Source organism: Myxine glutinosa, chromosome 1, assembly GCF_964187855.1.
Source record: "Myxine glutinosa chromosome 1, kmMyxGlut1.1, whole genome shotgun sequence".
Lineage (NCBI taxonomy): Eukaryota > Metazoa > Chordata > Myxini > Myxiniformes > Myxinidae > Myxine > Myxine glutinosa.
The window spans coordinates 20,491,304-20,516,123 of record NC_136261.1 but is presented as its reverse complement, the minus strand read 5'-3'; the positions used below and the strand labels follow the sequence as shown (position 1 = coordinate 20,516,123).

The 24,820-nt window shown below is 47.6% G+C and overlaps 1 protein-coding gene across 3 annotated transcripts in view; it reads right to left on the bottom strand.

The window, feature by feature from the left end:
- Positions 1 to 11,883: 11,883 nt before the first annotated feature.
- LOC137421736 (formin-binding protein 1-like) overlaps positions 11,884 to 24,820 on the bottom strand; it is an 80,549-nt gene continuing 67,612 nt past the window's right edge. For all 3 annotated transcript variants that reach the window (XM_068108072.2, XM_068108089.2, XM_068108080.2), the window contains 5 exons: positions 22,540 to 22,652; positions 22,319 to 22,451; positions 16,563 to 16,648; positions 15,824 to 15,936; positions 11,884 to 12,658 (listed from right to left, as the gene is read on the bottom strand). In XM_068108072.2, coding sequence (XP_067964173.1) covers positions 12,516 to 12,658; positions 15,824 to 15,936; positions 16,563 to 16,648; positions 22,319 to 22,451; positions 22,540 to 22,652 — 588 coding nt within the window. In that variant the 3' untranslated portion in view covers positions 11,884 to 12,515. The remainder of the gene's footprint in view (positions 12,659 to 15,823; positions 15,937 to 16,562; positions 16,649 to 22,318; positions 22,452 to 22,539; positions 22,653 to 24,820) is intronic.

Genomic DNA, 24,820 nt, shown 5'->3' with positions numbered 1-24,820 from the left:
TGGTACTTTTAATACATGTTCCAGGCCAACTCTACCAAAGTGTCCACGGGGTCAACTTTTTGGAGGTGTCTGGCAGGCCTTATGCAGACTCAGATTGTCTGGTACTCTCTATGCAGAGGAAAATTTGTCTGGTAGTGGTCATTCTGTACTCTGTGAGATGTACCTGTTTATTTAAACTTACTTGCAATTATACCATACCATAGTGTCCACGGGATCAACTTTTGGGGGTGTCTGGCGGGCCTTATGCAGCAGACAATCTGTCTGGCGATGGGTTTTTTATACTTAGTAGAGTCTAATTGTTCATTGTAACTTGGTTTCATGTGGTACCTCCTATGTTTAATCCAGCCCAAATTTTGGGACCCTTTGAGGGGAGTCTGGGGGGGCCTATGCAGAGGCAAATTTGTCTGGCGGTGGTCACTCTGTGCTCTGTGAGATGTACCTGTTGATTTCCACTTGGTTTCATGTGGTACTTTTGATATATGTTCTAGGCCGATTCTACCACAGTGCCCCTAGGGTCAACTTTTGGGGTGTGTCTGGCGGACCTTATGCAGCAGACAATCTGTCTGGCGATGGGTTTTTTATACTTAGTAGAGTGTACTTATTCATTTTAACTTGGTTTCATGTGGTACCTCCTATGTTTAATCCAGCCCAAATTTTGGGACCTTTTGAGGGGGGTCTGGGGAGGCCTATGCAGAGGCAAATTTGTCTGGCGGTGGTCACTCTGTGCTCTGTGAGATGTACCTGTTGATTTCCATTTGGTTTCATGTGGTACCCCCAATGTTTGATCCAGCCCATTATTTGGCCCCCCTCTTTGGGCCCCAGGGGCCCCACGCAGCAGGGGGTCCCCGGCAGACATCCATATCTGAATATGTTAGGTTACACAATAAATGTTTCTGTACTCGGATATTGGTACCTTGTTCGTTTGACCAAAATGCTCTGGGCTGCCGGCCTACTGGCGCTCACTTGGTAGAATAAAGCAGTATACCACAACAACTCAAGGTATGTTAAACAAATTTCAATGGTTCCTAGAAGACAGGGAAGCATGAAGAATCATACTAACGTAATCATAAGACTTTAAATAAACAAACAACATTGGTACATCATGGGTGATGAAGATTCTGGTCAAGTTTCATCGAAATAGTGTGAGTAGTTTCAGATGAAAAAGCAAATCCCTATTTTGGGGTGGGGGGGGGGTCAAACCTGGACCCACGTTGACCCCCCGTAGACCGCCTTAAACCCCAATGTTTTTCATGAACAAACTTGAGTTGCAACATACCAAATATAATTTGTGGCAAGTTTGGTCACAATCCCATTAGCGGTTTCAGAGAAGAAGTTGCAAGTGTTTACGGTCTGATGACGTGCCATTAAACATGTTCTCCAGAAATCTGTTCCAGTTGAGATTAAAAAAAACAATTCTGTAACTGGACCAGATGGCATCAGCCAATGGGTCCGAAAATCCTGCGATGCCGCTCTATCTCACCCTCTCTCTTTTCTCTTCACCCTCTCTTTTGCTCAAGGTCATCTGTCATCAGCTTGGAAATCAGCCAACATTTCCGCTTTACACAAAAAATGTGCAAAAACAGATCCTTGCAACTACAGACCAATCAGCCCTCTCCCAATTATCAGCAAAGTCATGGAATCCATCATTGCTTCGGATATGAAATCTTTCCTCTTCTCCAATGGCTTGATCTCTGATCATCAATTTGGTTTCAGACCAGGTCACTCTACTCTGGACATGCTGCTTCTGCTGTCTCAACAATGGATGGACGTCCTCAATGCCAAACAGAAAATTAGAGCTGTCTCTCTTGACATATCACGTGCCTTCGATACGGTCTGGCACCCCGCTCTGCTCACCAAACTCTCCTCCTATGGGATCCATGGAAATCTCCACGCATGGCTTGCGGACTTCCTCTTTGGTCATAGTCAACGTGTGGCCCTGAATGGGTTTCGCTTATCTCCTCTTCCTGTTCAGGCTGGAGTTCCCCAAGGCAGTGTTCTGGGCCCTGTGCTTTTTCTGGGCTTCATCAGTGATCTCTCTGACTCTCTTGAAAATCCTCTCTATCTCTTTGCTGATGACTCCACTCTCTGCCGCTCCATTCCTCATCCCTCAGATTGGCAGTCAATTTACATCAATTCTTCCTGGGAATTCTTCCAAAGCAAACTGATCTCTCTCATGCACAGATTTATCCCATCTCGCCTTCAATTGTCTTACCCTTCCTCCCGTCCATGGTACACTGAATCTTGTGGTGAGGCAGTTGCCCTGAAACAACTTGCCTTTGCCTCTTGGAAGGCTAATCCAACTGAAGGAAATCTCAGTTCCTTCCACCAAGCTCGGAACAAGTGTGTGTCTACCCTCAGGAGTGCCAGGAAGCACTATCTCTCCTCACTCAAGAATGAACTCTCAAACCTGTCTCCTTCCTCCAAATCCTGGTGGCGTCTGGTCAAATCCGTTTCTGGTGTTTGTTCCCCCTCCATCCCCTCCCTTACCTCAAATGGACACACAGTTGACATCGCACGTGACAAAGCCAAATGCCTCAACTCTGTGTTCGCCTCGAAATCCTTAGTCCCAAACCCATCTCTCTCTGTTCCCACCTTTCCCAGTCGAACCCAACTGCTCCTGGACTCTGTGTCCTTCTCTCCTGACAAGGTGGAGGAGTTTTTGTCAAACCTCGACTCTGATTCTGCAACTGGACCAGACGGCATCAGCCCACGGGTCCTAAAATCCTGCCCTGCCGCTCTATCTCAACCTCTCTCTGTTCTTTTCACCCTATCTTTTGCTCAAGGTCATCTGCCAGCATCCTGGAAATCAGCTAACATTACCGCTTTACACAAAAAAGGTGCAAAAACAGATCCTTGCAACTACAGACCAATCAGCCTGCTCCCAATTATCAGCAAAGTCATGGAATCCATCATTGCTTCGGATATGAAATCTTTCCTCTTCTCCAATGGCTTGATCTCTGATCATCAATTTGGTTTCAGACCAGGTCACTCTACTCTGGACATGCTGCTTCTGCTGTCTCAACAATGGATGGAGGTCCTCAATGCCAAACAGGAAATCAGAGCTGTCTCCCTTGACATATCAAGGGCCTTTGATACGGTCTGGCACCCAGCTCTGCTCACCAAACTCTCCTCCTATGGTATCCATGGAAATCTCCATGCATGGCTTGCGGACTTCCTCTCTGGTCGTAGTCAACGTGTGGCCCTGAATGGATTTCTCTCATGTCCCCTTCCTGTTCAGGCTGGAGTTCCCCAAGGAAGTGTGCTGGGCCCTGTGCTTTTTCTGGTCTTTATCAATGATCTCTCTGACTCTCTGGAAAATCCTCTCTATCTCTTTGCTGATGACTCCACTCTCTGCCGCTCCATTCCTCTTCCCTCAGATCGGCAGTCTGCAGCCTCCTCACTCTCTGAAGACCTGGACAAAATCACAGACTGGTCAAACAAGTGGAACATGTCTTTCAATCCTGCCAAATCTCACTCTCTTACTATGTCTCTCCGAAAAGATCGACTGGACAACCCTCCCATCTACTTTCTCAACAATCCTCTCCAAGAAGTTCTGTCACTCAAGCTTTTGGGTCTCACTATCTGCCATGATCTTTCTTGGGAAAACCACATTTCCAAGCTGGCCTCCAAAGCCAGTCGCCGACTGGGCATCCTCCGTCGTGCGAAGTCCTTCCTCGGCACACCTGAGCTCCTCACCACATACAAGGCTTTCATCCGCAGCTCAATGGAATACTGTTCTCCCCTATGGGCTGGTGCTCCTGCCTCACACCTGGCTCGGCTTCACGCTGTTGAATCCAAAGCTTTCAAAATCATTGGAATCTCCCGCGATGAAGCTATCTCTGAGGGCCTTTCACTCACTCACCGCAGGCAGGTAGGTGGTCTTTCTGTCTTCTACCGACTCCTCTCCGGCCTTGCTCCCCCAGCTCTCTCTGTGCTCTGTCCCCCAAATATTCCTACAGGTCGCACAAGATCTGCCAGCAACCCTCTGATGGTTAAACTGCCGAAATCTCGGCTCTCTGCTCACCTTCACTCTTTCATTCCTCTTTTCTCCCGCCTGTGGAACAAACTCCCACACTCCCTTCAATCCCTCTCCTCCCTCCAGGTCTTTAAAACAGCTGTTCACCACCATCTCTTATCTTCCCCCATCCATAACCTTGATCTTTTCCACCCCCACTAATTCACCCCAGATCCACCTTGTTTGAAATTCCAACTTATTTCCTGGAAATCCTGGCAGTGTCCATATGTTTATACCTCTCCCACCCCCCCCCCCCCATTCACATGCCTCCCCCCCTTCACATGCCTCCCCCCCTTCACATGCCTCCCCCCCAAAGCCCTCTCCCTCCCACAGATCTCTCGATGTCTCCATGTCTCTCGGTCCCTGCTCTCAAATGTTGTGTTTGTGTCCTTCCCCCTCTCTCCCCATCTTGTCTACCGCTCCCGATGTTATTTGTTTTATGTGTCTGTTTGTCTTTCTGTGTGATTAATGTTCGCTCTTTCACGAGCCTCGATCTTGTATACAAAAAAAAAAAAAAAAAAAAAAAAAAAAGTCTGCAGCCTCCTCACTCTCTGCAGACCTGGACAAAATCACAGACTGGTCAAACAAGTGGAACATGCCTTTCAATCTTGACAAATCTCACACTTACAACAGTGCATTCAGAAAGTATTCAGACCCCTTCACTTTTTCACATTTTGTTATGTTGCAGGCTTATGCTGAAATCGTTTAAATTCATTTTTTCCCTCATCAATCTACACTCAATACCCCATAATGACAAAGAGAAAACAGGATTTTGGAAAGTTTTGCAAATTTATTAAAAAGAAAAAACTGAAATATCACGTTGACATCAGTATTCAGACCCTTTGCTATGACACTTGAAATTTAGCTCAGGTGCCTCCCATTTCTCTTGATCATCTTTGAGATGTTTCTACACCTTGATTGGAGTCCACCTGTGGTAAATTCAATTGATTGGAGATGATTTGGAGAGGCACACACCTGTCCATGTAAGGTCTCACAGCTGACAATGCATATCAGAGCAAAAACCAAGCCATGAGGTCGAAGGAACTGCCTGCAGAGCTCAGAGACAGGATTGTGTCGAGGCACAGATTTGGGGAAGCCTACAAATACAATTTCTACTGCATTGAATGTTCCCAAGAGCACAGAGGCCTCCACAATTCTTAAATGGAAGAAGTTTGGAACAACCAGGAATCTTCATCGAGGTGGCCGCCCGGCCAAACTGAGCAATCTGGGGAGAAGGGCCTTGGTAATAGAGGTGACCAATAACCCGATGGTCACTCGGGCTGAGCTCCAGAGATCCTGTGTAGAGATGGGAGAAACTTCCAGAAGGACAACCATCACTGCAACACTCCACCGATCTGGGCTTTATGGCAGAGTGGACAGACGGAAGCCTCTCCTTCATGAAAGACACCTGAAAGCCCGCTTGGAGATTGCAAAAAAGCACCTAAAGGACTCTCAGACTGTGAGAAACAAGATTCTGTGGTCTGATGAAACCAATATTGAACTGTTTGGCTTCCGTCTGGCCACTCTGCCAAAAAGACCAGATCGGTGGAGTGTTGCAGTGATGGTTGTCCTTCTGGAAGTTTCACCCATCTCCACACAAGATCTCTAGAGCTCAGCCCGAGTGACCATCGGGTTCTTGGTCACCTCTATTACCAAGGCCCTTCTCCCCCGATTGCTCAGTTTGGCCGGACAGCCAGCTCTAGGAAGAGTCCTGGTGTGTGCCTTTCCAAATCATGTCCAATCAATTGAATTTACCACAGGTGGACTCCAATCAAGGTGGAGAAACATCTCAAAGATGATCAAGAGAAATGGGAGGCACCTGAGCTAAATTTCAAGTGTCATAGCAAAGGGTCTGAATACTTATGTCAATGTGATATTTCAGTTTTTTCTTTTTCATAAATTTGCAAAACTTTCTAAAATCCTGTTTTCTCTTTGTCATTATGGGGTATTGAGTGTAGATTGATGAGGGAAAAATGAATTTAAACGATTTCAGCATAAGGCTGCAACATAACAAAATGTGAAAAAAGTGAAGGGGTGTGGGATCTGTGCTCGCACGATAAAGCCAGACAAAATGGACGACACCGGAGCGAAGTTTCACCGAGCTATTTATTTAGCTCAAAACCAAAGAACTCAAAAGCACACTGAATCCGTCCCTCGAACGGGCGGCAATTTATATCGCAAACTGAACACACAAAAGCCACGCCTCTCAGGCGGGGCGTGGTATGCAAAATAGGTAAGTCACGCCTCTCGACGGGGCGTGGTGTGCAAGGCAAGTGTTCGCCCGAGAAGGGCAAGTCTGGACACGCCCGGGCGAGTCCGGACACGTGACCGCTCGCTGGTTGCGTCATCGGCCGGTGCACGGGAATTGTGTCATGCTTCCGGCAACCGCTACATGCGCCCCCCCCCCCCCCAGAATTAACCTGCACCGGGAGAGTCAGTTTGAGGGGGGTCTTGATGACCCGGCCGAAACGACCCCTGGCGATTCGTGTGGGGGTGGTAGACGGCATGGCGGTGGATGGTCGGGGGGGGGGGAGGGGGTGGTTGACGGGGGGCGGCCCCGTCATGGAGGAAGGGCCAACCGTGGAGGTTGGTCGAGGTCCAAATGGGCCGGCTTGAGGCGGTCCACGGAGATGCGGTCCGGCTTGCCGCCGATGTCGACGATGAATGACTTGTCGTCCCTCTGCAGGACCCGGAAACGTCCATCGTAAGGCGGCCGGAGCGGTCCCCGGTGTGTGTCGTGCCGGATAAAAACGTACTCCGCAGTGCGAAGTGCTGGGGGGACGTGGGTTGGGGGCAGCCGTGGTGGGACGTGGGCACGGGGGCAAATCTCCTGGCGGCCTCCTGGAGGTCCGAGCGTTGGGGCCGGTGGCGTCAGGGATGAATTCGCCCGAGATGCGCAGTGGCTGGCCGTAGACCAGCTCGGTGGTGGAAGCCTGGAGGTCCTCTTTAGGGGCCGTTCGGAGGCCCAATAGGACCCACGGGAGCCTGTCGGCCCAACCGTCGTCCTGGAGGCTGGCTCTGAGAGCAGCCTTCATCGAGCTGTAGAACCGCTCGCACAAGCTGTTGGCTTGGGGGTGGTAGGCCGTGGTGCGGTGAAGCTTGACCCCCAAGGCCTGGGTGACCGCGCCCCAAAGCCCGGAGGTGAATTGCGGGCCTCTGTCGGAGGAGATGTCCGAGGGCGCGCCGAAACGGGCAATCCAAGTGCTAATGAAGGCCTGCGCCACGTCGGCGGATGTTGTTGATGCCAGCGGGACGGCCTCCGGCCACCTGGTGGTCCTGTCCACCATCGTGAGGAGGTGGGTGAAGCCCCGCGAGGAGGGAAGGGGTCCCGCCAGGTCCACATTGACGTGGTCGAAGCGCCGCGCGGGCACGTCGAATGGTGCCAATGGGGCCTGGGTGTGCCGGTGGACCTTCGCGCGCTGGCAGGCGACACAGGCATTGGCCCAGTCGCGGATGTCCTTACGGAGCCCGTGCCAGACGAAACTTTGCTGCCACAAGCTTCTGTGATGCTTTCCGGCCCGGGTGGGAAAGGCCGTGGAGGGCATAAAAAATGTGCCGCTACCATCCAGTGGGCACGATGGGGCGAGGTTGGCCCAGGGAAACGTCGCACAGGAGAACTGTACCTGTGTCCTCGAAGGGGACGTCGGCCAACGGCAGGCCTGTGTCCGCTGTCCGGAGGGCTTGCACCGCGGGATCAGCGGTCTGGTCGGCCGCCATGCGGGCAAAGTCCACACCCAGGTGGACGGCGTTCGCGCCGGACCGGGAGAGGCAATCGGCTACAGCATTGTCCTTGCCTGAGACGTGTCGGATGTCCGTCGTAAATTCGGACACGGCGGAGAGGTGGCGCTGCTGGCGGGCCGACCACGGCTCCGTAACCTTGGCCATAGTGAAGACCAGGGGTTTGTGGTCCACAAACGCCGTGAACAGGCGGCCCTCCAAAAGATGGCGGAAATGGCGAACAGCCAGGTAAAGGCTGAGGAGCTCGCGGTCGAAAGCGCTATACTTGCGCTCATTAGGGCGAAGCTGCCGGCTGAAGAAGGCCAGCGGTTGATGAGCCCCGTTCACCCACTGTTCATGCATGGCGCCCACCGCATAGTCGGAAGCGTCCGTGGTGAGGGCGATGGGTGCGTTGAGCGCAGGGTGTGGCAGCATGGTCGCGTTGGTGAGGGCCAGCTTAGCGCCCGTGAATGCCGCGTCCATCTCTGTGGTCCAGGCGACGTCGTGCTTGGCCGGCTTGCCCCAGAGGGCGTCGTACAGGGGGCGCATGAGTTGGGCGGCGCGAGGCACAAACCGGTGGTAGAAATTTACTATCCCCAAAAATTCCTGTAGGGCCTTGATGGAGCGGGGGCGCGGGAAACTTGTGACTGCTTGCTAGCTTGGTCGGAGCGGAGCCGCTCAATGAGCAAGCGAGCGAGCTGAAGGTCTCCGCGTTGATGAGCCGACGCCGTTTGACGTCGACCAAAAGCCCATGCGCACAAATAAAATCTGCACCCAGCAAGGCCATGGGCACGTTCACCGTGATGAAGTCCCACCTGAAGCGCTGGCCCCCGAAGCAGAATGCGACGCTGCGCGAACCGAAGGTGCGGATGGAGGAGCCGTTTGCAGCGACCAAGGCGGGGCTGCATAGCGCGGCCTGTTTTTCCTGCACGGAGGCGGGTATCACGCTCAGCTGCGCGCCGGTGTCGCACAAAAAACGCCGCCCGGACTCTGTGTCCGTGATAAACAGAAGGCTGCCTGAATGGACGACGCTCATGGCAGGCAGTGAGCGCCGGCCTGGTCGTTTCCCGACCCGCCGAAAGTACACGGTGGGCGGCACGTTCTGGCCTTCTGCCCGAACCTGGCATGGTAATAGCACATCGTCCGCTCTGGTGGAGGCTCCGGCGGTCGCGTCTGGTTCGGTCGACGGGGCGTTGCGGCGGCCGTCAGTGGCGCGGACTCGGCCGGTGGTGTCCCCGGTCGCGGCGCGGGCGTTGCCTCGGTCAGCCCAGGGTTCCAGGCGGCCGCTCTGACATGTCGCCTGGCCGAGAAAAATTTATCGGCCTCCTTGGCCAGGGCGCGAGGGTCCGTGATGGGCGAATTAGCCAAAGCTAACCGTACCTGCCCGGGCAGCCGCTGGAGGAACAGCTCGCGGAAGAGGAAGGCTGTGGTCTGTGGTCACCGAGGTGGTGTGGTCACCGAGAAGGCTGTGGAAGGCTGTGGTCACCGAAGGAAGGCTGTGGTCACCGAGAAGAGCAAGCATGTGGTCCATGCTTTCGGATGGACGGGCCTCGCCCAGCTCCGGGAGGTGTAGTAGTTGTCGTGCGCGTTCGGTCTCCGTGAGTCCAAACGGATCGAGGAGTAGGCTTTTGAGCACGCCGTATTTGTCGGCGTTCGGCGGGTGCTGGAGGAAGCTCAGGACCCGGGCAGCGGAGGAGGCGGTGAGCGCGGAAACCACATGATGGTAGCGCGTCGTGTCCTTTGTAATTTTCCGCAGGGCGAATTGAGAATCTGCTTGAGCAAACCAAACGGCCGCATGCGATTCCCAGAAGCCCGGGAGCTTCAAAGCTGCAGCTGACTCCATCGCCGTGTTCTTAAAAAGGGGTCACCAATTGTGGGAGCTGTGCTCGCACGATAAAGCCAGACAAAATGGACGACACCGGAGCGAAGTTTCACTGAGCTATTTATTTAGCTCAAAACCAAAGAACTCAAAAGCACACTGAATCCGTCCCTCGAACGGGCGGCAATTTATATCGCAAACTGAACACACAAAAGCCACGCCTCTCAGGCGGGGCGTGGTATGCAAAATAGGTAAGTCACGCCTCTCGACGGGGCATGGTATGCAAGGCAAGTGTTCGCCCGAGAAGGGCAAGTCTGGACACGCCCAGGCGAGTCCGGACACGTGACCGCTCGCCGGTTGCGTCATCGGCCGGTGCACGGTAATTGTGTCATGCTTCCGGCAACCGCTACAGGGGTCTGAATACTTTCTGAATTGCACTGTATGTCTCTCCGATAAGACCGACTGGACAACCCTCCCATCTACTTTATCAACAATCCTCTCCAAGAAGTTCCGTCACTCAATCTTTTGGGTCTCACTATCTGCCATGACCTTTCCTGGGAAAACCACATTTCCAAGCTGGCCTCCAAAGCCAGTCGCCGACTGGGCATCATCCATCGTGCGAGGTCCTTCTTGGCACACCTGAGCTTCTCACCACATACAAGGCTTTCATCCACAGCTCAATGGAGTACTGTTCTCCCCTCTGGGCTCGTGCTCCTGCCTCACACCTAGCTCGGCTTCACGCTGTTGAAACCAAAGCTTTCAGAATCATTGGAATCTCCTGCGATGAAGTTAACTCCGAGGGCCTTTCACTCACTCACCGCAGGTAGGTTGGTGGTCTTTCTGTCTTCTACCGACTCCTCTCTGGCCTTGTTTCCCCAGCTCTATCTGTGCTATGTCCCCCAAATATTCCTGCAGGTCGCACAAGATCTGCCAGCAACCCTCTTATGGTTAAACTGCCAAAATGAAGACTCTCTGCTCATCTGCACTCCTTCATTCCTCTTTACTCCCACCCCTGGAACAAACTCCCTCACTCTCTTCAATCTCACTCCTCCCTCCAGGTCTTTGAAATAGCTGTTCACCACCATCTCTTATCTTCCCCCATCCAAAACCTTGATCTCTTCTACCCCCGCTAATTTAACCCCAAATCCACTTTTTTTTTTGAAATACCGACTTGTGTTTTTTTTTTTTTTTTTTTTTTAAATACTGAATCGAGGCTCGTGAAAGAGCTGACAACCGCGAGGGAAAGACAGTACAGGGGGATCGCGAGGGAAAGACAGCACAGGGGGACCGCGAGGGAAAGACAGCACAGAGGGACCGCGAGGGAAAGACAGCACAGAGGGACCGCGAGGGAAAGACAGTACAGGGGGACCGCGAGAGAAAGACAGCACAGTGGGACCGCGAGGGAAAGACAGCACAGAGGGACCGCGAGGGAAAGACAGCACAGGGGGACCGCGAGGGAAAGACAGCACAGGGGGACCGCGAGGGAAAGACAGCACAGAGGGACCATGAGGGAAAGACAGCACAGAGGGACCATGAGGGAAAGACAGCACAGAGGGACCGTGAGGGAAAGACAGCACAGAGGGACCATGAGGGAAAGACAGCACAGAGGGACCGCGAGGGAAAGACAGCACAGAGGGACCGCGAGGGAAAGACAGCACAGAGGGACCGCGAGGGAAAGACAGCACAGGGGGACCGCGAGGGAAAGACAGCACAGTGGGACCGCGAGGGAGGGACCGCGAGGGAATGACAGCACAGGGGGACCATGAGGGAAAGACAGCACAGGGGGACCGCGAGGGAAAGACAGCACAGAGGGACCGCGAGGGAAAGACAGCACAGAGGGACTGCGAGGGAAAGACAGCACAGGGGGACCACGAGGGAAAGACAGCACAGGGGGACCACAAGGGAAAGACAGCACAGGGGACTTTATAACACGACTTTTTTCTTTCCTGGAAGTTCCAGCAGTGTCCATGTGTTATATACTTTCCCACCCCACCCCCCCCCCCCGCCTTGCCATGCCTCCTTCCCCCAAGCCCCCCCCCCCCCCACAGATCTCCCGATGTCCCAGTTCTCTGCTGTTGTGCTTGTGTGCTTCCCACTCTCACTCCCCATCTTCTCTCTCGCTCCCTTTTTCGTATGTTTTGTGTGTCCGTTCGTTGTTGTTTTTTTGTGATTGACGTGAGCTCTTACACGAGCCTCGATCTTGTATTCAAAAAAAAAAAAGCATACACCACGTTGGCATGGGTGGTCCGCTTGACATGGTTGGTATGGTCGCTTCGTGGGCTGACGCTTGCTTCTGGATCCCTGCTGCATATAGCACATCTGGAATGCTTACTTCAGTAATTTGTTTGCATTTATTTGTCATTTATTGTTATTCTCCATGAAAAGTTGTGTTATAAATGTCTAAGTAAATGAACAACATGTCCATTCCATTGTTTAAAAAAGATTTTGCAGCAGAGGGTAAAACTGTTCCCACAGAGAGACTAATCTCATTCACCAAATGTTCTCAGCTTTGGAGTATATGAGATTCAATATTTAATCATCAATTCCACATGCAACAATCCTCAGGCCGAGCATCAGATTCTAACTACACTATAAAAGAAAGAAAAAACGTTAAAAACACACAAACACTCACCCTGTTGAAAAGCTGAACAAACTATACAGACATGTTTCATTATTTATTAACTAATAGCTCAATATAAAGATAATAGGAACATTTTAGGCTTCGGTTGGTAACATTATGCGAATATTCACTCCAAGTAAGAGTGGGTTTTGTTGAGGGCCGGAGGTAATGCCCACCTTTTGTGAAATACTCCGGGCACATTTCGTAGTCCAGCCACCGATTCGAGTTTGGAAATGGTTCACAAACCCAAAACACAATAAATGAAATATCTTGGTTGTTGCAAACAAATTTACATTTCTCTTGCCATATACTGTACTCCAACATTATCAGGCCAAACACCAGGCTCATATAGTTTTTATGTAAGTGGTGGGAACATAGCCTTCACCACCCACACGAAGCTGCACCCGCGTCCAACCATCGCCACGATCCCTCTCCACCACACGGAGCTTGTCACCTTTATTCACAGACACGGTGTCGGTTCCCTGGGCTGCAAATACGGTCACACACCAAGTTACACACCAAGCCCGCTAGGCATGAGTGCCAGCACAAGATACCATATTTGTTCAAGTGAAACTAGTTTCAAAAACAGATATGATCACAATATTTTTCAAACATCCTTGTGTGATTTTGAAAAGAGTATTATTACAGTAAATTAAACTTCAGGAAATTTTCCAGCACTTTCTTTGGAGGCACCCATATCTAATCCATGTTTAACCACATTTCCAAGCTGGCCTCCAAAGCCAGTTGACGACTGCGCATCCTCCATCATGCGAAGTCCTTCTTTGACACTTCTGAGATCCTCACCACATACAAAGCTTTCATCTGCAGTTTGATGGAATACTGCTCTCCCCTATGGGCCGGTGCTCCTGCCCTACACCTAGCTCGTCTTCACGCTGTTGAAACCAAAGCTTTCAGAATCATTGGAATCTCCCAAGATGAAGCTACCTCTGAGGACCTTTCACTCACTCACCGCAGGCAGGTTGGTGGTCTTTCTGTCTTCTACCGACTCCTCTCCGGCCGAGCTCCTCCAGCTCTGTCTGTGCTCTGCCCCCCCCCCCCCCCCAAATATTCCTGCAGGACACACAAGATCTGCCAGAAACCCTTTTCTGGTGAAATTGCCAAAATCAAGACTCTCTGCTCACCTTCACTCCTTCATTCCTCTTTTCTCCCGCCTCTGGAACAAACTCCCTCAGTCTCTTCAATCCCACTCCTCCCTCCAGGTCTTTAAAACAGCTGTTCACCACCATCTCTTATCTCCCCCCATCCAAAACCTTGATTATTTCTACCCCTGTTAATACATCCCAAATCCACCTCTTTCAAATTCCGTTTTTCTTTCCAGAAAAACTCCTCGTAGTGCCCATTTGTTTTACACAGTTTCCCCCCCTCCCCCTCCCTCTTCTCCTCCCCTTTCCCCTTCCCACCCAATGCTCCCCTAACCCCCCTTCTTTCCTCCCTCCCCCCTTTTCTACGCCTCCCCCCCCCCTCTCGTGATTTTTTTTTTCTGTGAAGGAGCCACCATGCCGCGAAGCCACTTGATACAGCGAAGACACATTGGCAGGAAACTTGCTGAATTAAAGGCTCTGTAGCAACCGCAGTCTGTAACTTCCCATCAATTATTAAATTCCAAGACTTCTCAAACTGCGTTTCATGGCATAGTCATTCCCAATACCAACGTGTATCGGTATTATCGATTATATCATTTGGTTTTGAAATACCATTGTTGCTTACAGAAGCAGCACACTCGCTTGTGTTACTGGACATGCATTTAGCTACCGCCGCCTTAACCAAGGCATGTGGAGGCATGACGATGTACTTCTTTAAAAGCTGCCATGCCGTAAGGGCTAAGGCGGAGTAGGAGTTCAATTTCATTCTCGTTTTACATGAACATTTCTCCAAAAGCCTTATAATTAGCACATGGTCGATAATAATACTTTGTGTAGAAACGTTTTCCATCATAATGACACAATCACAACTGCTGCTTCCTTCAGTTTCCCTGTTTGAGATTTCATCACATGTACAAATTAGAAGGGCACTCGGAAGAGCGCACACCTCCGCCAGGCTGAACAGTTTATATTTTGCATCCCACTGATAGGCCGGATCTGGATTTGGACCTGAACCGAAATCAAATCGGCTTGTTCTTGTCACCTAACCAACTCATCCACCAAGTTTTGTAATAACTCGTCCATAACTTTTTTTTAAATATCATGTTATATAATCGCTTTTCACCCGATCTCTCAATGGTGAAGAATCACTTTAAAATTAAATAATTCTCATATCCGAATCTATATCCGGATCTTCACCAAAATCTCATCATTTCGTCCTTGTCACACACCCGACCTCTCTGCCAAGTTTCGTCAAAATCCGTTCATAACTTTTTGAGATATCTTGTTCACAGACAAACAAAGAGACAGGGGTGAAAACATAACCTCCATCCACCTTTGGAGGTGGAGGCAACTAGAAAGGCCCTCGATAGAGCACATACCTACACCATGCTGAACAATCTATGTTTTGTATCGCACTGATAGGTCGGGATCTGGATTCGGACCTGAACCAAAATCGAATTGGCTTGTTCTGGTCACCTAACCAACTCATCCATCAAGTTTTGTCAGAACCAGTCCACAACTTTTGGAAATTTCGTGCCATGTATCGTTTTTGGATCCATCTCTCATTGGTGATTAATCACTTAAAAATTATCGGATCCAGATCTTCAACAAAATCGAATCAGTGCTTCCTTGTTACACACCCACTCACCTGTCCACCAAGTTTTGTCTAAATTCGTTCAAAACTTCAGATATTGTGCAACATATCGTTTTTGGCCCTATTTCTCCATAGTGAAGAATCACTTAAACATTCTAGTATCAGGAATCGGATCCAGATCTTCACCAAAATCTAATAAATTATTCCTTGGCACACACCCAACCGGTCCACCAAATTTCATCCAAATTCGTCCATAACCGTTTGAGATATCCTGTTCAAAGACAGAGCGACGAACAAACAGACAGGTGTGAAAGCATAACCTCTGCCCACCTTTGGTGGTGGAGTTAAATAATATACACCAAATAAAATATACACCAAAAACGTGTATTCTTTGGTTAAATTTTTGTTTAAATAGAGAATCAAAGCCGACAAGGCAGGTAGGCTAACAAAGTTACTTTCAATTGAATGAAAAATATCAACCTGACAGATTTTTCATTTCACGAGTTATTCAAACAAGCAACGGAACCGGTCCTATGGGCGGGGCTTAAATTGGGAGGCCCAAATGAAAAGGCAAAATATCAGAAATTGAAGGCTTCTTTTTTTCTTTTTTTTAAACGATTTATATAAATATCCGTTAAATCATATCACACGCAAATCATCAAAATCTAAACAGTATTTGTAGAATTTCAATAAAAGCCACATCACTGTTCATATCAGTAAATATTATTCCATCGTGTTTGGAAAAACTGGAAAATTGGAAAAACTGGAAAATTGGAAAAATTGAAAATTGGAAAATTGGGAAAACAATATAGCCTATTTTACTCCAGGGGGTCCCAGGATTATCCACCCAAAATTTCGTTGCGATCGGTTCAGCTGTTTTTGCGGTACCTGGAAACGGACGGACAGACAGACATTTGGTGAACTATATTGTAAGATTGCCGATTGATTAACTTACCCTTGAAGTCGTAGAGGACATGACACCAGAGGATGTCTTTATCATCATCATCATCATCAAAATCATCAAATTCATCCACTGAAAAGTGGCGTTGCACAATGTGTGATGGTGCACTGCAAAATGAATGGACAAGGTCAGCCTGAAGGTCAAAGGTTACCTTCCCTCCCCACAAACCCATCCTTGAACAGCAATTGTGTGAGAAAATGTCCTGTACATTGCAACTTGGTTACATACATCAACATCGATGTCAATTACCCATTTATTATTATTATTATTATTATTATTATTATTATTTTTGTATACAAGATCGAGGCTCGTGTAAGAGTTAACATTGATCACAAAAAGACAAACTGACACATAAAACATAAAACATATGATAAAGGGAGCAGGAGACAAGATGGGGAGAGAGAGGGAAGCACACAAGTACAACATTTGAGAGCAGGGACATCGGGAGATCTGTGGGAGGGAGAGGGCTTGGGGGGGGATTAATTTGTTTAGAAACGTGGGGGGCAATTAGGCAATTATCGTGGAAATTCCCATAAAAGAGGTTTTAGAATGATTAAATACTGTGGATAGTTTTCCGCAGGCACATTGGAGGCGGAGCACAATGCCCAGCCATATAGGTTGGGCCCTATAAATTATGTTGTGCACGTTGTCCAGTATAACATGTCAATGCTGTATCTCGTGTCGATTTCAATCACGACCGATTGTGTGATCCATCTGCGCAAGAAGTGCACACCTGGGCTGGTTTATGAAGGAAGACTGCAGTAAGTCCCCATCGCTGTGTCGATTCTGAATCTTGTTTTCAGCACTGGACATCCACATCTTAAGGAAAAGTGAAGCAAATCAGTAAAATTGATGATGCAACTTGATGTTAAAGAGTTACATCACCAACTTTCACACACAAAACCTTCATTCTCAAGTCTCAAATAATTTCCAACCTATTCAATGCATTTCCTCCAGGTGTCAAACAACCTTTTAATTCCAGTATGGAGGCCTTCCTTCTGAAATGTCTGAAATGCAATGGTGTTAACCTCTTCGGTGGATGCAGCAGGCAGGGAGACTAGGCTATGACCATGCTCTATTCTTGATGGATCTTTCGCATCTTGATATGTCTCCCCTCTCTAGGTTTTATCAGAGTGTACTAAACGCATGGCGAGCCCTAACGACAACAAGAGCCACGCATTCGTACACAAATAAAATGTTCCTGATGGAGCCTTTGTTTTACAATTCAATTTTCCATGATATGCCTGCTGATCGGTGTCTCGTTCAATGCTTTGTCGCGAAGAACATAAAATCGGTCGCCGATCTTTTAAGCCCAAATGGCAGTTGGATTGGAGCTGATGCACTGGCAAGCCTGGTTGGCGTGCGGTCCTCCAGAGTTGTGGCACGCATGTTACGCTGTGTGCTTCATACCTATGCACAGCTTGTACCTAATTGGGAGCAAGTCCAAGCAGACAATGAACAAGGTGCTTCTCCTGCTACCTTTCCTGAACTCATTTGCAAGTTTTCTCTTGCCAACTCTCCTCCCTGTACCTCTTTCAGCATAGGATTCAGTGGTTTTCCTAAACAAAAAGACTTCTATTTGGGTTGCGTAAGTTTTCTTTTGCAAGGTAAAATGACACAGCGGAGGGTTCAATGGAGAGACCTCTTACCTTGTCCCTCCCCCCCCCCCCCCCCCCCATATTTTCCTAATTGGAAAGGATTCCATCATCCTCAGCTCCTGTGCCGCCACGACATGGTGACCTCCAATGGAGACTTGCACACTGGATCCTCCCTTCTAACCACTTTCTGCACCGCTTCTCAAATCTCCTGGCAGATGAATGTCCTTTTTGTAAAAGGCCTGAAAATCTCTTCCATGTCTATGTTGAATGTCAATGGTTGGCTCCTTTATTTATTTTTCTTAAGAATTGTTTTGGCAGGATTGGTTTGGTTTTCAACACTTGTGTTTTCATTTATGGCTTAGACATCTCACACAAGAATATGAATGATGTGTTAGGTAATTTCCTGCTTGCACAGGCAAAAATGGCAGTGTATAAATCAAGAAAAAGAAAAGTTGATGATCTTGGAGCTAATGAGGAAAATGCCTTGTTCTTGTTTTAAAATCTTGTGACGAGCCGTGTAAAGTTAGACTTAGCTTTTTTTTCAATAACAGGAAGGCTGCCACAGTTTGAGGCCAAATGGTGTGTGAAAGAAGTCATTTGTAAAATCCTGGAGAAACGTTTATTGTTTTGTGAAATGTTTTGTGCATAATTTTACTGTATTAATTTTTTTGTCTCTGTTTTTCTCCTTGAAATGAGAATGTGACCCCTATTTGGGGGTTTTCTTTTCTATTTTTATAAAAAGAAGATACAAAAGTCTCTCTCTCGTGCTCTCTCGTGCTCTCTCTCTCTGTGTGTGTGTCTCTATATCTCTATCTCTATATATCTATATCTATCTATATCTATATCTATCTCTCTCTCTCTCTCTCTCTCTCTCTCTCTCTCTCTCTCTCTCTCTCTCTCTCTCTCTCTCTCTCGCTCTGTCTCTCGCTCTGTCTCTCGCTCTGTCTCTCGCTCTGTCTCTCGCTCTTCTCTCGCTCTGTCTCTCGCTCTGTCTCTCGCTCTGTCTCTCGCTCTGTCTCTCGCTCTGTCTCTCGCTCTGTCTCTGTCTCTCCCTTTCCCTCTCTGCAGATGTGGACGGTATCAGATGCTCATCTCATACATGGAATACATCATTAAGTCCAAACAAATCCTACAGTCCTCTGTTGTCTCTCTGGAAGGATCACATAGCAAACCTACCTGTAAACTTCCTTGATCATTCACTGGAAAAAGGTTCAGTTCCTCAAACATCTTGGCTTCACCATCAGCCACCTCTCCTGGGTAAACCATATATTAAAAAGCTGGTCTCCAAAAATAGCCACATGCCGAGTATCCTCAGACATGCCAAATTCTTCCTTCCTTGAAAAATACGATTTTGTCATGGCCTATTTGGCTCTTGATGTGGTTTCCTGGAGCAGCACTCTCTTGACATCGGTTGGTTCTCATGTTCACTCCTTTCAGTCCTGAATGCTGTTGAATTAGAATCTTTCACTATCAATGGCATATCTGGTGTTGGCCTAATGGTTAGGGCGGCGGGCTTGGGATCCAAAGGTCCTGAGTTTGAATCCCGTTGAATTAACACCAGGTGTGGTTGACTCAGCCTGTCAACCTTCCGAGGTCGGCAAAATGAGTACCAGATAACTGGTTACAGAGAGGCATTGCATCAGCGGCAGATGCGCCCACTGAAAATGATGCAACCAGCAGCCGGGTGGCTGCACACGAAGCACCCACTATCAATGGCATTTTCTCAAAACCAGAACAACAAGGCCTGCTGCTCACTCATCATATAAAGTATGCTGGCCTGTTGTCTACCACATCTCTTGTAGTCTTTGGCCTTCTGCTCTTTTAGCCATCTATCCCTGCCCACACCGTCCTCTTCTTCTTATCGTTCTCTTCCTTTTATAAGCAATGAGGTCCAATGGTACCAATCTTCTGCCCTTCCTTGACCATGATACTCCTCCACTTCCCTCCATCCCCAGCCAACTTTCTCCACTCTCCAATCACACACCCAACTTGCTGATAACACTCCTCACACAATCTTTCTATCTCAAACGTGGCCTCCTGCATCCTACCATGCTCCCTCAACCTATCCACTCTCCTTATGATTCTCTCTTCTCACCCACAACATACCAACCCACTTCAGGAGGCTTCTTACCAATTTCCCCATCGAGCTCATATGCACACCAAACCAAATTCCTCCCTCAGGCCATCCACCCTCTTCACTCTCACAATCCTATTGACTAAGTTGTTCTCGCAGACCTGCAACCACTGTTGTCTCTCTGGTAATGCCATCATCTCCAGACTATAAAGGTAGGCCAGCGTTACACACGACATCAGAACTTTCCCTTCCAATTTCCTTGGTATCTTTCTGTCTGCCATCAATCCCTCTGATCTCATCCATGCATTTGCACTCATCTGAATCCTCTTCAGCACCTCTGCTTCTAAATTACCATCCCCGGTCACTGTTCCCCCTAGATACTCAAACCTATTTCCCTGTATAATCTCCTTCCCATCTATTCTGGTATTAATTTATTTTGTCTGCTGCCCGATCCACATCACCACCGTTTTCTCCATAATCATCTCCAGTCCATACTTCCCCAATGCCTCATTCCACTCCCCCGGTACCTCCTGCCTCTTCCACTTACTCTCCACAACAGCCAGATCATCTGCATACAATACCCTCCCCAGAATACCTGTCATGTTTATCTTCCTGCTTACCAGGTCCATCTCCATTATAAACAGGTGTGGGCTGAGAGCGCTTCTTTGACTCAAACCAATGTTCACGCTGAACCGACATCCCAGGACAAACCAAAAACTCTTCCCTGCATTCCCTTGTACATCCCTTCCACCAACCTAACTTCTGCTTCCAGAACTCCCATCCATCTCAGTGTCGCCATCACCATATCTCTCGGGACAGTGTCGTAGGCCATCTCCATATCCACAAATCCCAATGCCATTTCACCTTGCACCTCCAACCTCGTCTCCACCAGCTGTCTCCACCAGAACATTTTTCAAAATCAACTCTCGCTACTTATTTTCATCCCCACCTATAATCCTTTCTAACCCCTATTAACCCCATCCAAATCTAGCCTTCTAACATGCAGTTTACCAAATACATACATACACATATATACATATATAATATATATCTGTCTCTGTTCCTTCATTTCCTTACATGGTGTGCTTTTCTGGTTCCCCTTTACCAGTAATGTTACCCTTCTGCCCTCAACCATCTCGTTCTTCTGCGAGCCAATGATTTGTATACAAACAAGGAATTCATAAATACGTGTTTCGTTAAAGACAGTCATTGATGTTTATGCCGAGCCAAAAACTTACTTATAAACAAGCCCAATGAATAACCAGGGGCGTCGAGAGGAGGGGTAAGGGGAGGGGGAGGGTCGCTGCCTAGACCCGAGCTTCTTCTGTAATTTTTTTAAACACTATAGTGAACCCCCTCATCGGCTCATCCTCATTTCCTCATCTTTACATTTTAAACCCAGAAGCTGATTTTTGCTTTCCTTGCTGGCTTTGTTGCCAGAAACGAAACAACATTTACTGCTGTTAAGGGTAGTTTCGAACTTTACAGAAAATGGTTATTAACCAGAAATGTGCGTTACAAAGAAATGGGTTTGTATCGTCTTTGTCCAAAAAAAAAAATTCTTAACCATCTTCTCACGTATTTTTTTGCCAATCTTACGGAGAAATAACATTCAAGAGTCGAGGGTGCGAATTGACTCGATCGGTCCAAACGTCCCGCTATCTCCTTTATTTTCGATCATGCGGCTAAATAAGAGTGACGATTTGTTTTTCTCGGTAAAATATTCAGGTAAATGACACGGACAAACAAGTGAATCCTCTTGGATTGCGCTGAGGTTCAGGCATGGAATTTCTAGGAGGAAGTATAATTTGTATGCAATGAAAGTACATGTAATATGGGATCGAGTAAGATCGAGTAAGCTTCACCAGTGCGCGTGCGCGAATTTACGTCACGTCGGCAGCGAGAAGGCGTTCCCCAACACGAACCAATCAGGAACTGCCACGCCCACTTATATGATCTCAGAATTCCTGTGACAGGAATTAGCGTTACACTGGCTGGAAGTCATTCGCTAGAGGCGCTTCCTCAGCGCCAATCACCAGTGCGCGTGCGCGAATTTACGTCACGTCGGCAGCGAGAAGGCGTTCCCCAACACGAACCAATCAGGAACTGCCACGCCCACTTATATGATCTCAGAATTCCTGTGACAGGAATTAGCGTTACACTGGCTGGAAGTCATTCGCTAGAGGCGCTTCCTCAGCGCCAATAATAATTTTGTCCTTGTGTGCATTTTATTACATACTATTTCAGGCCGTTTGTCTGGGGCATTCCAAGACGCTTTGGACAATTGGACCGCACTGTATGTTCCGTACTCTGCAACACGTATGAGGTGCACCAACTTCTACTTGTATAATAGATTTGTTAATACTTTATTTATTTACTTTTCAACACTTGAACTGTGAGCTAAAGAGGCCTCTGCTGTGATCTTGCTTTATTTATGAGCTCGTTGCTACTCCAATTTAGGATCTTCATTGAAGAAAGTTTCTTTAAAAGTTATAGAAGAGAGAAAGGATGGGGGTGGGGGGGCCCGAGGTTGTTTGCCACGGGGCCCATGCTGCCTCTCGACGCCCCTGTGTATAAGCATGTTATTTTGAATAACGTAAGATAATACAAACTATTCCACGTAGTTTTTCAACTAAATTCTCAAGCGAAATGTCCTCAACCACCAAATGAAATTTCCACATTCAGCTCAAAACAACAGTTGCAAAAGGACACATACCTTTTTAGAAGTACAAACATCTCTACAACAGTTCGATTTTGAAAAACTTTTTTATAAAAGACCAACCTCCAACTAAAACTGTAAAGTATTCCTCAAGGTACCTGGTACTTCTTCAATTCATCCTCAAGCCTTGAAATCCGGCCTGCCACTTCAACAAGTTGTGGCTCCAAGCTTGATGGGTTTCCCAGCTTACTATTTTTGATGTAAACATCTTTCATCTTCATAAGGCCTTTTCTGCAATTGAACAAAAATAAATAAAACCCCAATAAATGAAATTCAAAAGGAATGGTAACTGAGCCCAGTGTGCAAACAAACTCCTTACTTTTGTTCAACTTCCTTGGAAATGTTCTTCTGCAATTCGTCTATGCGCTCCTGCAGTCTCCTCCGGCACTGTTCGGGGGGAAGATGTGAGAAGTCCTCCGCTGGGCTGGTGGCCTAAAGAGATCGAGGAGTAATGCGAGCTACCTCGAAGCATTTCCTGTACTTCAAAAAGAATGAAAAAACTTAAGTTAATGAAGATCAACTTAATAATAATAATAATAATAATAATAATAATAATAACAATAACAATAACAAACATTCCTCCAAAGATTCCATTCGTTAATTATTGTGTCAACAAAATACAAAACTGAAAATAGATGTATGTACAGTAAGTCCTAGCCCAACATCGTCTCGGTTAACGTTTCGGGTATAGTAGATAACTCCCGCAAGCTTGTCTGCATCAAAACGCCTCAACAACTTTAATTTATTGCCAAACTAGATGGCGCCAAACTAGAATTGCCAAACATTGAATACTTACCCTGCGCAGTCAACTTGTTGCGAGCCAACTCTTCTGTTTTTGAACATGTTTTTTCTATGATCCCAATATGGCTGCCAGACCATGTGAGTGATGACATCATAAATTTATATTCTCATATACTTGTTGCATAGATCACACTCAATACATTTCAAACTGATCAGACTAAGCGTTGTCCCTGTCGAATTATGACGTCATAATTATGGCACCAATGACGTCGTCGTTAACAACACCGATTCCCCATATGGAGTTCTTTACAATGAGCCATGTTTCAATTTTTTCCATGCAGCGGTTTTGGAGATATTGAGGTGCAACATTTTTCGGTTTTTCCAAGATCGCGTGTGTACCACAAGACATTATGACGTCATGATTATCATTAAAATATTCTACAGGCGGAGGCACTCTTATGGTGAAAATTTCGTGTCCATCAGAACAACAGTTGCTGAAAAAAAATTCTTAATAATAGGATGTATAAGTGTTGTATTTGTCGAATTATGACGTCATAACGAAGGCACCGATGACATCATCATTAACACATCTTATTCCCCATGGGGAGTAGTTGACAATGAGCCATGTATTCAATTTTTTCCATGGAGTGGTTTCAGAGATATAGAGGTGCGAAGTTTTTTCAAGATGGCGCCTGTACTACGTGACCTACGACGTCATAATAATCATTGAAATATTCTATAGGAGGAGGCGCTCCTATGGTGAAAATTTCATGTCAATCGGACCAACGGTTGCCGAGAAAATTAGTTTTTAAAATGCAGACATGTACGGCATACGTACGTACGCACATGAATGCTTAACCTCATTTTCACTTCACGAGCGCAGGGTAACTAATGGTTCAGTATAAACCATACCGTGAATACCGGTCGATAAGCCCACCCATAGTACATACGCTATATCCCTTATATATGGCCTTATATACCCTGAGCTGTGCATCGATAACATCGGTAGTGGCATCACCCTCTCCGATCTCAGTTGTTTGACAAGTAGTGATCCACCTGACTCACTACCACGTGTTTATATGTTAAACTGATGGAAACATCGGTGGGTCCTGGGCTGAAGTTACTCAGGTATGCATGAAAGGTGTGTGGAGGAAGATTTTCAGTAAAGTCATGAAAACAAACCACGTGCTCACAGAGTCTCAGCTCAGGTTACATGAGAATCACTGCACTGGATGTGAAACTCCAATGAAAAACATGGACAGAAAAACAGAGAATTGAGAGTTACTGATCTTGCCATCAACGCAGCATTCAATGAACGGACACCAAGGAGCCCGAGCAAAATTAAGTTCAATGGGAACCAAAAGGCCAACGTTCCAAGTTATGAGCAAAAACTGACACAGAGGAAGATGATTGTGTTTTTGTTTGTATACAATGTCGGGGTTCGTGGAGGAACAAAACATGGAGCAGATCAGGACGAGACAGAATGTACTCATCACTGCACCAGCAACAGGGATGAGTGACAAAATGGACGGAGACTTGGAGAAATAAGGAATGTGAGGAAGAATGAGGGTTTGGTGGAGACACAGAAGACAAAGATGGATACAGCTGCAATCTCTCAGGAAGGAAAAACTGGAAACTTGGAAGGAGTTTGGCTTGGGGAGGGTTAGCGGACATAGGAAGGATCATGGCTTTGGATAGGGGATATGTGATGGTTGTGAACAGCTGTGTTGAAGCCCTGGAAGGAAGAATCTTATTGAAGAGACCGTGGAAGTTGGTTCACAGGTGGGGAAAAACAGGAACGAATTAGTGGAGGCGGGCATCGATTCTGGACTTTGGGAGTTTCATCAGAAGGGGGTTGC